General features: G+C 36.0%; 1 protein-coding gene and 1 non-coding gene across 12 annotated transcripts in view; one reads left to right on the top strand and one right to left on the bottom strand.

Moving 5' to 3' along the window:
• The window catches only part of Csnk1g1 (casein kinase 1 gamma 1), a 153,885-nt gene that overhangs the window by 36,157 nt on the left and 103,969 nt on the right, over nt 1–13,759 (bottom strand). For all 11 annotated transcript variants that reach the window (XM_078048904.1, XM_040274161.2, XM_078048901.1 and 8 more), the window contains 6 exons: nt 12,975–13,126; nt 10,533–10,767; nt 6,088–6,173; nt 4,212–4,296; nt 3,808–3,956; nt 3,047–3,154 (listed from right to left, as the gene is read on the bottom strand). In XM_078048904.1, the coding sequence (XP_077905030.1) occupies nt 3,047–3,154; nt 3,808–3,956; nt 4,212–4,296; nt 6,088–6,173; nt 10,533–10,767; nt 12,975–13,126 (815 nt within the window). The remainder of the gene's footprint in view (nt 1–3,046; nt 3,155–3,807; nt 3,957–4,211; nt 4,297–6,087; nt 6,174–10,532; nt 10,768–12,974; nt 13,127–13,759) is intronic.
• On the top strand, nt 8,500–8,613 carry LOC120887065 (small nucleolar RNA SNORA26). Its single transcript, XR_005730233.1, has one exon. It is a non-coding gene; the product is annotated as a small nucleolar RNA SNORA26 (small nucleolar RNA).

The raw sequence follows: 13,759 nt of genomic DNA, 5'->3' as shown, positions 1-13,759 counted from the left end.
TGTCTCTGAAGTAAATATCTTGCCCATCTCTATCAAGGAAAGATTTCATTTTCTTCTGTTGCTGATTTAAAAACCTGAAAAGAATTAGTCTGGAGAAAAAAACTGTTTTCAATTCTTAAAGTAATAAAGGGACATGTTTGGCTGCAAACACTCTCTCGCAAAAAAAGAAAGAAGTTGGAAGTAATGAAACCACAACATAAGACAATGAAAAAATTGAACAGACACTAGAAATCCATTTACCCTAGTGAAGAAAGACTTTTACCTAGCAAGGACTTGGAATTCTGCTGGGAGGGAGGTGTAAAATTTGCACTAATGTGGAGAATTCCAATTCCATAGCAGCTATGGAATAACTAAAAATTGTGAAAGAAGGGGGAGGAAAACAAACAAACAAACAACAACAACAAAAAAAAAAACCCAACCAAACAAACAAAAAACCCCAACTAACCAAAGAGAAGACTTTCAAGAGTCAACTCTTCAAAAATAAGCTATTGACTGACAAATGAGATTCTCCTAAATAATTATATACAATGATGATTCTACTTTCTTTAATAGTAGACCTAAAATTTACTGTGTTAAAACCTTTCTATACTGGCAATTCAGATTTTCAACTACTGCTTTTCCCCATCCTTTTAAAATCAATTCAAAACAACAGCAATGATTATGAATTCACTGAAACAGAAAAGATAAGCTAAAGGAAACATGTTTTAGTTCAAATAAATTCTAAAAATATGAGCGAGAATATATGTTGATTATGACTTCCCTGATTACTTGTCTATTTTGTTTCCATACATTTTTCTCTCCAAATGTATTTTTACTATAAAATAATAAAACTTCATTATAGAATATTTTGGGAAAATATTACTCAGAGTACTACCACTTTGAACAGTAATTCTGCTATTTTGGCAAGCCCATTGATTTTCTAATTTTTTCTTCCCCTAAGGGGAAATCATGAGGCAGTTATAGTTTTATGTTTTTAATCTCTTCACTATACAAATCATTTCATTTTCAAGTTGTTATAGTTTTCCTAAATGCTATTTTTAGCAGCTATATTATATTCTACTGAGTAAATATCTTACAATTCACTTTACTATATTCACTTATATAGTAAATATATATATATATACTTATATAGTAAAATATATATATATATATACTTATATAGTAAAATATATATATATACTTATATAGTAAAATATATATATATACTTATATAGTAAAATATATATACTTATTTACTATAAGCTAGTTTACTCAGTAAAGGATTTGAGGTGGATCCATTACCAGTCTTTTATAAAGGTAGCTGAATCTTTGCTCTGACACTGGAACAGTCTTAGGCACATAACTTAACCTACATTTGGGTTTTATTATGATTGATTCCAAGAAGTAAGATATTCTATCAGAGAAGATAATAACTCTATCAAATTACTTTTTAGACAAATTGTATCAATTTGCAAAGTCAATAGCAATATACAAGTCTCAGTTTAACTGTGCCCTCACCTGCCCTGGTTATTATTAGCATTTAAGAGAAAGGAGGTAGAGAGAACTGTAGATGTCAACAATATTATGTTGTCAAATCAGAAGTCAGTCAAATTGTTAAGTCTTAGTTAGATATCACTTTCTTGTTTTTTTTTTTTTTTAATGTTGCTGGGGATCCAACACAGGCCTCACCACATATGCTAGGCAAACACTCTACCACTAAGCTACATTCCCCCTGCCCTTGCCTCCCTATTTTTTATGTGCTAATGAATTTTTTCAGTCTTTACACATTTTTTTTTAAACCACTAAGTCATATATTTTGCTGAGAGTATATAGCTATTGGTGAGTGGTCTCTATCTGTCAATGTACTCATCGTACACGTATGTGTACTTCTTCAATGTGCTAGTCACAACATATGTACTTGCACCTATCCATTTATGAGCTGATATATGTTTTCATATCTTTTTGTAAAAATGTCTGTTAATATAAAAAATGTAAGGGAGGAGGAGGGGGAACAAGCCAATCTTGATATGTGATGATTATGTGCATATATGATGTTTATTATTTTTATCAGGGTCTCCATTTTTATCTTAGAAATATAAATGATATAAAAATACTTTTGTCATAATTACCTCTCAATCAGCCCTGCCTATAGTTTTTCTTTTTTTGGGGGGGGGGGCAGGGTGAGGGCAGGGTTGGGGAATGCACCCAGGGCCTCAAACATGATAGATAAACACTCTTATTGAGCTACATTCCCAGTCCTTCTAAAAAAATGTTGTCAAATTTATTGTATTTGCTTTTTCTGTCTTTAGGATGAGACAGATCCCTCATCTAGATCAAGATCATTAGTTTTGGGGTTGGGGTTGTGGCTCAGTAGTAGAGCGGTTGCTTGGCATGTGTGGGGCACTGGGTTCGATCCTCAGTGCCATTTAAAAATAAATAAATATAATAAAGGTTTTTGTCAATCTATAACCTAAAAAAGATTTTTTTTTTAAGTGTTCATTAGTATCCCAAATAATGAATAGTAGAGAACTAATGATGAGGTCTTCTCAGCAAAGGTCAATCTATGATCTTGGCCAGCTCTAGAATTAACTTGGGTACAGTGACAAGGTGTAGTGTGGAGGTTCCACTTCATGCTCAGGTCAGCTGGAAATCTAAATGATTTTATACCCAGCAAGCAAAAAATAGAATTGGCATGAGCTCCAGACTGGACTATAGATGAGACCCAAGGTGGGCTATTGGTATACCCTGTCCATCGAGCAGATCCTTTGGGCCTGTGGCCAACTGCTTTGGATTCTAATTCACAGTTAGTTCCCCACTTTCAGCCAACACATTTTGACAGGCCCAGATTCTCCAGACTAGATGCTTCTTCATATAAGGCATGTGGCTACGGCTCAGTGCAATTACACATATCCTGGGGGTTCTAGAATATCATATCAAACCAGTGAGAAATGGTGAGCCTTTTTCTTTAACTTCAGAATACACTAATGCACAGAAGCTGGATAATCTGAGTTTTAATGTTAGGTATCAAGACAGTAAATGTCTGAAACGATGAAGGACTAACACATACCTGATTCCGAAGAGGCTGCTGTTGTGATGGCCGATCCCTGTGTGTGTGGCTCTCTCGAGTTATTGCAGATGCACCAGAATCTACATGAACTGATCCTACTGGAGTAGGCTAGAAAATGAAATAAAAGTCAAGTGGGATAAACAAGGCTACTTGATGTCTCTGCAAAGGACAGCATAGCATCGTTCTAATTCTCATGGAGTAATTAATTCTTTTCAGCTATCAGGAGAAATTTCAAGGAATCTTGCCTTCTTAGTTTGCTAATCTACAAAAGGTGGTAGTCTGGACCTCAATAGTTCACTGGGGAGTAGATTACCTTTGAAAGTAAAAAAAAAAAAAAACAAAAAACATCCTATGGTAGTATCTGTTGGCATACTTTCAGGACCTGTGGAGCTTTGGCCAGAAAAGCAAATCCAAAAATTTATTATGGTGCTGAGTTCCACGCCTACAGAAGCCAGGTACCAGATCAGCATATGTAGTGTCAGCTTCTGAATCATTCAATGAAAACTCTAAAAAATCTGGCTTAAATTCTAAAATATTTCAGGATATACAAGTTATAATCTTAAAAATGTATAATTTCTGCTTCCTAACTTCAGTGAAAGCAACCTATGGCATCATCCTGAAAAGGTTGGTACATGCAAAGTCTAAAATCAAAAGACTTTTTCCCCCCTGCAAGGATTTAAGCAAAAAGACTGGAAAATAAATGAGTGGGGGCAATGTGGGTGTAAGAAAGAAGGTGATACAATAAAAAAGATGATACTCACAATAGGCCTCCCAACCCAGTCATAGGCATAGTCAAAGGTGTAGCCTTTCCTTTCGAAGAGGTCTGTGAAAAGGGTCCGTAAATACTCATAATCAGGTTTTTCAAAGAAATCCAATCGCCTGACATATCGAAGGTAGGTTGCCATCTCCTCTGTTAGGAAAGAAGTGAAAGGCCATACTCTTTAGCTGACACTTCCCATGGGGCTAAGCTCTAGGCCACACAGGGGTATCTGCAGATACCTACACTAGTATTTTCTTTATGAACCAAATAAAAGTGATAATCCCCAGTCTGAATAACAATGAAAGGAAATGCCAAATGCACCCTTTAGATACAGATACCAAGTAAAGAATCTACCTCCTTAGAGTGTCAAGCCATACTGGTTGGAGAATCTTTTTAGTATCCTACCTGGAAAGTTCTCACAGAGAGCTTCAATGGGAGTATTCCTTTTGGTGTCACCAATTTTTTGATATCTTTCTTTTAATGTATCAGCCTGTGGAAATTAAAGAAAAAAATTACCTGGAAAGAGCTGGTAGTTATGAGAGGTTTGATATGTTTTCAGACACAATGACTGTTTTACTCAAGTTGGCAAGATTTTGTCACTCAATCCCAATTTTATTTCCTCTCTAATACTAACAAATAAGAAATATAATAGAGATGGTATATTTAGGTATGTACTAACATCTGATGGATTCTGGGAAGTTTTCCTTGCAGATATATTTAATAGTCTCAAATAAACATTATTAAATGTGATGAGATGAACAGCTAGGATAAGAAAGCAAAACACTGTGGCAATATTTTCAAAACTATAGCAGTTTAGTAATCTCCCAGGCCACTAGAGTTCAACAGTGATTCAGCCTTCTCCCTCTTATATCAGCTCTATATAAGATTGAAAGTATTGACTAATCCAAGTGGGGGAAACAGTTTCATTACATATGTTAAGAAGTTGAAGAGAAAAAAGTGCTTATGAAAAAATGCTTTTCAATAATGTGCTTCATTAGTAAAAAAAAGTTACCTATGGTATAGGCTTGGCTAATAGTCAATTTGAGTACATTCGTGGCTCAAAGTAGCTGAAGTCTTATATGCTCAGGACTAGACAAAGTACTTATGGATCTTGGACCAACAATGAACTCTTAAGGGATTCTCATCAGGCTCTATCTAGCCTGCTGCACCCAAATTTAAGCCACAATGATATAAAGTAAATTGGAAATATTTTAAATCTACCACTATCACTATAAAATGATTCATGGGCCATGAGAGCATTTCAAACAATTAATAATATTGTTCACTAATGTACTATTTGGCTACATGCTGAGCAAGTAGGATTTATAACTATTTGAAAGCTGTCAATATTAGTGAGAAGATGGGTATGAATAGGAAAAGACCATAGATGAGCTATCAGGGGAGAAAATTAAGCACAAAAAAACTAAAATATTCTTAAACATGAAGGGTACTTACTTTCTACAGTGCAAAATGAATTGTTCTGCCCTTCTGGCTATTGATTTTCTTTCCATACTAACATGATCAAAGAAATTACAACTAAAAATATGTGTGACATTCAGGTATCTAAAAAGATTTGAGATGGCTTGCTCACCATTTCCTAGTCTAATAGCCAGAAGCACAGAGTAATCATAATGCTTAGAATTGTATAAATGAATAGTTAACTCTGAAACGTACTTACTCTACTGATCCCTTCTTATGGAAGTCTACTTAAACTCAACATGTTTTGCAAGGAATGGCCATTGTCCAAAAAGGTATTTATTCAATAATACACTTGAACAGCAATGCTGAGCCTAGATTTTCATTTCAGTACAGGTGGGTTCTTAGCCTACACAGGATAAGCAAATATCTTCCAGTCCCTCTTAATGGCATCCCCTGCTAGTCTTTCTGGTAAAATGTGTAGCAGCTGCTGTCATCAATTTGTTCCAGAAATTCCCTGACACACTGGGAACATTCCTCCTGCTACATGATGGTAGTGGAGGAGGGATACCAACACAGAGAGAAAAGCAGCACTTATGCCAAGGCTAAGAGGGAATGAGAAAAAAGATTATGGAGAGCTGAAATATAAAGAAAGATGGATTAAGATGAGAAAAAAAATCAAATGTGAACAGAAACAGCTCCTAAAACCCAGGTGGGAATTTACAATGTAGACTAATTTAACTAATCCCTGCTCCTCATTTCTGTAGCCATTCTTTCCTTTCGTGTTTTGAGGCATCAAGCCAGCAGCACCTTCTTTAACAACTGCATAGAGACAAAGCCCTCCAATGAACACTTTCAAGGATACCTTGAGTCCTTGCCAGGGTAAGCTGCCTCGAAGGAAATACATGAACATATGGCCTAGGGCTTCCAAATCATCTCGACGGCTTTGCTCTAAAAGGGAAGACAGATCACACATTATGTTTGCAGTTATTAAAGCAGAAAGAGGTTCAAAAGCAAGTAATCCCTTCAGAAACCCTCCTGCTCTGAAAAGGCTTTTACTAATTCTTTGTACATCTAAACCAGAAATAGTAGTTAAAACCAAAAGACAATGTGTACTTCCTTTGTCTAGATCTGTTGGCAAGTAGACAGCAAGTAAAAAGAGCAAATCTTCAAGCCCCAATCACTCAACAGTGAGCAACCCATCCTTCACTCAATGCCGTCACCTGCCTGAAAGTGAGATAATTTAAATAAAATGCTATTTCCAGTATAAGGGTTACAATTACCCTTTCGTTACCAACAGGGAAAGTGAGCAGCAGATTAAGCAGCTGAAGCTGTTAAAATAGTCCATTCTGGCTAGGCCTGCAAAGACACAAGCTGTAGAATGCCTGGCATACATGCTTAGCACTTTTTATTCATCACTAAAATTAACACTTAAAATTCATTTTCATGTAAGCAAACCACTTCTTAGTTCCTATTATATTTGTACCATGTCCCATAACCACCTTAAAAAAGGTTCATTAGTTTTTTGAAGTTTATTAGTCAGGTGTCCTCTATGAGAACATAAAACAGAGTGTGGGCATTCTTGGAGCTTACCTAAAACAAGTTGCTGTGTTTTTCTTTGAATTAATTGAGAAGATTGTTTTAAAATGGAACTTCACTTCAGAAAGCTTCTTGTACATTCTTTAGCTGTCTGACTGAATAGTACATGTCTCCATTTCTTATTTGCCAATTATGGTTCATTGCAAACATTTTATGTGTCTGTTTTTCAGAATAAAGTTAAGGGTTTTCTCAAAAGAAATTACAGAAGACTTAAGAGGCTACCTTTATTTTATTTTTATTTTTTTGTAATGCTGGGGATTGAAACCAGCATTGGAGGGAGGCACTGTAACAACTGAGCTATATCCCCAGCCAAAAGGCTACCTTGATGTGGGCTAAGATTTGATTATAGGGCTTTGTTTTGTGTGCAGAAAGTAAAACTGAAGATTGCCATACAGTCAAGAAAAGCCATCCAATTAACTCCAGATAGAGAAATGCTGCCTAGAATTATGGGAAATTTGCATGAGAAAGAATGAACTGTACTCTACAGGCAGATGAAGAAAAGATAATTTTCTGTGGTCACTAATGGAAAAAAGAGAAAGCAATGGCTGAGGATACAGCTCAGTGATTGAGGACCTCCTTAGTGAAGCCCTGGATTCAATCCCCAGAACAAAAAGAGAAGAAAAAAGGAGGCATCCTGACAGAGAAATACATAATACTGAGCTGGTATATATCCTCTAAAATGATCTTAAAAAGGATGAAATAAAATAGCAAGAACATCAGACACTTTTGTCTACACAGCTTGTCTGAAGTTTGGACAAAATATTACATATGATTGAAAACAAAGCAATTATATAAAAAAAACAGTGCAACAGAACAGAAAGACAAATGAAAACCAGCAAGAAAACAAAGGGTGAGTTGAAGCCTCCCACAAAGTAGGGCAGAGAAGGAAACACACTCTGCAGTTTCTCACACTGCATCACACCTACATAACCACCTCTCCCTTTTTATATCCACTTCCTGTAACAAAAATTCCCTTGGTAATTTAAAAAAAAAAAAAAGAAAGAAAAAGAAAGAAAGAAAGAAAGAGAGAAAGAAAGAAAGAAAGAAAGAAAGAAAGAAAGAAAGAAAGAAAGAAAGAAAGAAAGAAAGAAAGAAAGAAAAAACCTTACCACACAGATGGTAGAATTTAAGCTAGTTGAGCACTAGAGGGCAAAACTCTCCACATTTTCAGCATTATACAGGCCCATAGAAAAAAATTTCTCTCATGGCAAAGCCAATTATAAAATGAAATTAAAAACATTTTAAACTTACTCAAATAATAATGACACTTTTAAGTCCTGAGAACTGTAGGGAAAATAGCTGTGGAATATGAGATAATAGGAAAAACAATGGTTCCTAAGTTAGGTCAATGACCTAGGTCTTGGCTCATCATTTCCATTAATTTAATCCAGTGAAACTGAAATTAAGCATGGCCAAGTCACCAATATGGGGCTTCAGTTTCCTCATATGAAATTAAAGTGGTCAGTGTAGGTAGTATGGAAAAATCACTTTCCAGCTCTACCACTCTAAAATAGTCATGATAAATAAATCTTTTCAATAAAAGTAAAAAATAGTTCCATATTTCTTTGAACACTTCACACTTGTTCATTATTTCCACAGGCCCTCATTTTTTCATAGAGGATACTTTATTTTCAAAGAAAAAAAGATTTCAATACCAGTGAAACCACTAGGACACAAAATTCTTCATTCCCAGTGCTTTAAGAGGCTAACAAAAAAGGGTAAAAGAGTCCTCCCTAAAAATCAGGGAAGAGATTGCAAAACTCCTCTTTGGATCCTATCTGGAGTTATCGTTGGAAAACAAAAACACCCTTCAACCCCACAAAGGCCTGCTTTCTACCAATCAGAAAGATGCACTTGGTTTACCTGTATTACCTTCGTGATTTTAGGTTACATATATTTTGTTGAATGAAAGAGATAAGTTACCCAGTATTCTCACGCTAATCTCAACCATTCAATAATACAAATTAGGTTGTCTTAATCTGTAGGAAGGTGGCTATTATCATGTTATGAAGCATGAGATCCAAGCCAAATGGAATCAATTGATTGTGAATTTTCCTGCTTTTAGAATCATGAGCTATATAAACCTCTTTTCTTATAAATTACCCAGTTTCAAGTATTCTGTTCTAGAAATAGAAAACAAACTAAGACAGGCATGGTGCTTTCACATATATTATCTATTTTTAACCCTCAAAACATCCTGCTGAAGTATTACTCTCATTTTACCAATAAGTGTTAGGAAGATTAAGTAACTTGTCTGAAATGACACTGATAAGCATAGGACCTTCTAGTTTAATTTTAAAGTATTACATTCAGTAAAGTGAGGATTTCCATATGGTAACTTAAAAAAAATTCCTGATAACATTCATGATTTTAATTCAAGCTGTATCACACTACTGTGTAATGTCATTTTATTCTTCACTATCAACAGAATTCTCATCTGAATACATAAATAGTTTACTTAATAAGACAACTTAGTGAATTGATACATTAGTATTCAAAATAACCTATTAGCATGTAGCAGTTCATTAATATTTACAAACCTTATATAATTAGCTGAGTCAGGGAATATGAACCTGATAATATTCTGTTTACATGTCTATACTCTAGGATTTGATTTTCAAACATATTCTTTTAATCACTTAGGAATCTTTTCTCCAAATAGAAATTTTCAAGAAAGCCTGATTTATAAAACAAATAAAAACAGAAGCTTTTCTAGAGAAGGTAGCATGAGGTCCAGGGCTCTGCCAGCTTGGCCTTCCCACTGTTCCTTAAGCTTCTCTTGCGCATACTCTTTCCAGCTAGTTCCTCAAATTAATAAGGAAGTCTTCTGTTTTGATTAAAGATTTTAGTAAAATTTATACAGTGTTTTATTTTTTAGTTGTAGGTGGACACAATAACTTTATTTTATTTTTATGTGGTGCTGAGGATCGAACCCAGTGCCTCATGCATGCTAGGCAAGTGCTCTCTCTACCTCTGTGCCACAACCTTAGCCCTATACAGATTATTAATTGCCAATAAAATACAAGACTTATGGTAAACCAAATATATAAATATTTAGTTATGAATGGACACAATGCCTTTATTTTATGTATTTATTTTTATGTAGTGCTGAGTATGGAATCCAGTGCCTCACACGTTAGGCAAGTGCTCTACCGCCGAACCACAACCCCAGCCCCACCAAATATATTTTCCAATGTATAAGACAGAATCTCTTCTTTAAAGAATTATGCAGTGAACAGAAGCCTAGTCCTTGTTTTAGTGAAGCATGCTTCCTTAATGCAAACATCAGCTTGGTCCTTTTCAGGATGGTCATATAGGAGTTCATAGGTCTGTAAGTACCAAACTCATTACCAGATACTCAGGAAAGTCATTACTTTATCATTTCAATTTCTTTTCTTTTGGGGTGGGTACTGGGGATTGAATCCAGGGATGCTCTGTCTCTAAGCTTCATCCCCAGCCCTTTCTACTCTTTATTTTGAGACAGGATCTCATTTGCCAAGGCTGGCCTGGAACTTGAGATCCTCCTGCCTAAGCAGGAGGGTTACAGGCATGTGCCACCATGCCCACTAACATTTCAATTTCTCAAACATAAAAATCACTTACCTTGTGATAAGTACCACAAGTTGTAATGAACAATGGGGATAAATTGTTAATGGAACAGAAAGTTGTTCTAATGACCTGCCCCTTTCATGGAGCAGAAAATAAACACACCTTTGCCAAGATGCGTGTTGATGGACATATATCTTGCAGTTCCAGTTAAACTTTTATGCTCCCTATAAGGTATGTGTTTTTTGGTTTCAGGGTCAATGTATTCCTTGGCCAGTCCAAAGTCTATAATGTGTATAACATGCTCTTTCTTATTGCCTTGTCGGCCAATCAGAAAGTTCTCTGGCTTGACATCTCGGTAAATGAGATTCTTTGAGTGCACATATTCCATTCGAGATAGCTAAAAGAGAAAAAGGAAAAAAAAAGGTGGAAATACTTTAAATAAGTATATTGCAATTAAAACATGAAAATATTTTCTCTTGCCAGCATAAGGTTTTTGGATTTTTTTGTTTCATTTTCCCCCCCTTTTTTTGAGACAGGGTCTTGAACTTCCTGGCTGAAGCAATCCTCTTATCTTTTTTTTTTTTTTTTTTTTTTTTTTTTTTTTTTTTTTTTTTTTTTTTTTTTTTAAAGAGAAACATTTTTTTTTTTTTTTTTTTTTTTTTTTGAGAGAGAGAGGGGGACAGAGAGAGAGAGAGAGAATTTTAACATTTATTTATTTTTTCTCAGTTCTCGGCGGACACAACATCTTTGTTGGTATGTGGTGCTGCTGAGGATCGAACCCGGGCCGCACGCATGCTAGGCGAGCGCGCTACCGCTTGAGCCACATCCCCAGCCCCCCAATCCTCTTATCTTCCCTCACCCAAGTATCTGGTACTATAGGTACACACATTGCGCCTGGCGCAGCATAATGTTTTTTTGTTTGTTGGATTTTTTTCAGCACTAGACATTGAACCTAGGGCCTCATGCATGCAAAGTAAGCACTCTATCACTGAGTACATCTCTAGCCCTCAACATAAGTTTTTACTGAAATAAAAATAAAACATCTCTTCTTTACCATCTACTTTCCTGACTTGTAAAGCAAAAAACTACTTTCTTTCACAAATAAATAACAACTGTCAAGATTATAAATAGGAAGATAGTACAGTTGGCTAAAATGATTTATCTCATAATGTCACATTTTCCAAAAGATGACTGGGATTAACTAAAAGGAAAGAAGTATTCCCAAGGTAGGATGTCAGACAACTAGGGGCCTCTGAGACAGGTCCTGTGACACATCTACCTACTGACCACATCTCCTATCCTCAATTGGACAGTAGTTCCCCACCCAGCTTTCACTGTTGTAGAAATAAGAAAAGTGAGGTCTAGAGAAATTAACACTGGCCTGACATCAGAAAGCTAGTCAGGGGCTGGGGATGTGGCTCAAGCGGTAGCGTGCTCATCTGGCATGCGTGCGGATCCTCAGCACCACATACCAACAGAGATGTTGTGTCCGCCAAGAACTAAAAAATAAATATTAAAAAATTCTCTCTCTCTCTCTCTCTCTTTAAAAAAAAAAAGAAAAAGAAAGAAAGCTAGTCAGTAGCAGGGACACAACTTTTATTTAAAAGTAAATATAACCTGGGGCTGCAGTTATGGCTCAGTGGTGGAGAGCTTGCCTAGCATGTGTGAGGTACTGGGGTTGATCCTCAGCATCATATAAAAAAAAATAAATAAAGGTATTGTGTCCATCTACAACTGAAAAAACAAAAAAGTAAATATAACCAAATAATAATCACAACATTATTTCAAATTTCAGTTCAATATTTTTATATACCAAGTTTTTCTACTTACTTAATATAGAAAAGGAAGCTTAGACATTTAGAGTCAGATGTCAAAGTCAATTTTTCTTTTCTTTTTTTCAGTCCTGGGGATTAAACCCAGGAACTCACATATGTATGCTAGGCAAGCATCCTTCCACTCGACTACAACCACAGCCCATCAATTTTCTAATACTTCCAATTTTTTACTGGATGGGTAAGACCATTAGCTTTTCAAATGAATAAAGATACATCTGTATCCTTTCTCTTAAGGCCTGTCAAGCTTTTCAAATGAACGGTTGCAATGTTTGTTAAGCTGGCATCAGTATATAATTTGGGAGAAGCTGCAAGAGCTGCCTTTTGGCCAGTTCAAAGCGTGTAATAGGAGAAAACTAAGGCAAATTCTTGGTTACACAACTCTGAATGAGGGTTAGTGCAGGGGGTTACACCCTCAATCTCTTCTAAAATGCCACAGTGAAAGAAGAGTACATGACAAAACCTTTAAAATTTATAAATAAAACACTAAAGAAATTACTTTATACTACAACTATATCTAATTATCCTCTTTCTTTCTAATCTAAATTATATACTATTACTTCAGTTTAGGGCAGGGTTTTGCTCCAAGGTACAAATTCTTAAAATACAGCAAACTGCAGATTCAGTGTGACTTCTTTAACACTTTTTGCCCCAGCCAACTTCCTAGAATGCCATTAGCTTATAAAAACCAATTCACAGCTAATTAATAACCAAAAGGCCCATAAGGATACGGCCAAGGGAGTGGCCTTTTGGAATGGCAATGCCAACTTACCAACTGGATGGCTATCATTAACACCGTCTTCAAAGTAAATGTCCGGTCACAGAGGTCAAACAAATCCTCCAAGCTAGGGCCAAGAAGCTCCAGCACCATGGCATTGTATTTCCCACATGGTCCAAAGTAGTACACTTGTGGGAGACCTTCACCTGAAAGCAGAGGGGAAATGAGATATAGAATGGGAGACACAAAAAACAAAGAATGAGACAATTGCTTTAACAGTGAATAAGATATAAATAAAGTTCAATTTGTAAAATTTCCATTTCCTTTCACAGTCCCTACTGGAAAAGTTAAAGTGAGCACAATAGCTTCAATGGAAACTAATAATGTGTAGGGAAGGCTAAGTCATTGCACAATATGTTCAAATAAGCAGTTATTTAATACCAGAGTGCCAAAGGCATTTCCACTGCTACATAAAACAGAGAATGGTCCTTGATCCCTTATTGGAACAGAGTGTAAACTATTCTTCCCAAAGGATGCCTGAAAATGCAATATCATAAAAGGTTCAAAGGATGGCTCGCTGAGCTCAAAGACCAGGCTAATTGACCTTGTTGCATTAGCTAGTTTCATTAGCACTCCTTATGCTTCCTGCCAAAGCCACATGGAGCTGTTTGCAACTGCTGCCCCATGGAGAACTCAGATTGAAGGGGTGAAGTCAGAGAGGGTACAGCCTGGCCCCAGGCCAGCACAACTGGCTCTTTTCTCACAGGGAGTCTCTGTAGTGCTCTGTTTTCTATCAGCTGGAGAAAAGTCAACAGACACTTAGCATTTGGTTGCTGATA

The sequence above is a fragment of the Ictidomys tridecemlineatus genome, chromosome 5 (genome assembly GCF_052094955.1).
Source record: "Ictidomys tridecemlineatus isolate mIctTri1 chromosome 5, mIctTri1.hap1, whole genome shotgun sequence".
NCBI lineage: Eukaryota > Metazoa > Chordata > Mammalia > Rodentia > Sciuridae > Ictidomys > Ictidomys tridecemlineatus.
The sequence above is the reverse complement of the archived record's forward strand: the minus strand, read 5'-3'. Positions and strand labels throughout refer to the sequence as shown.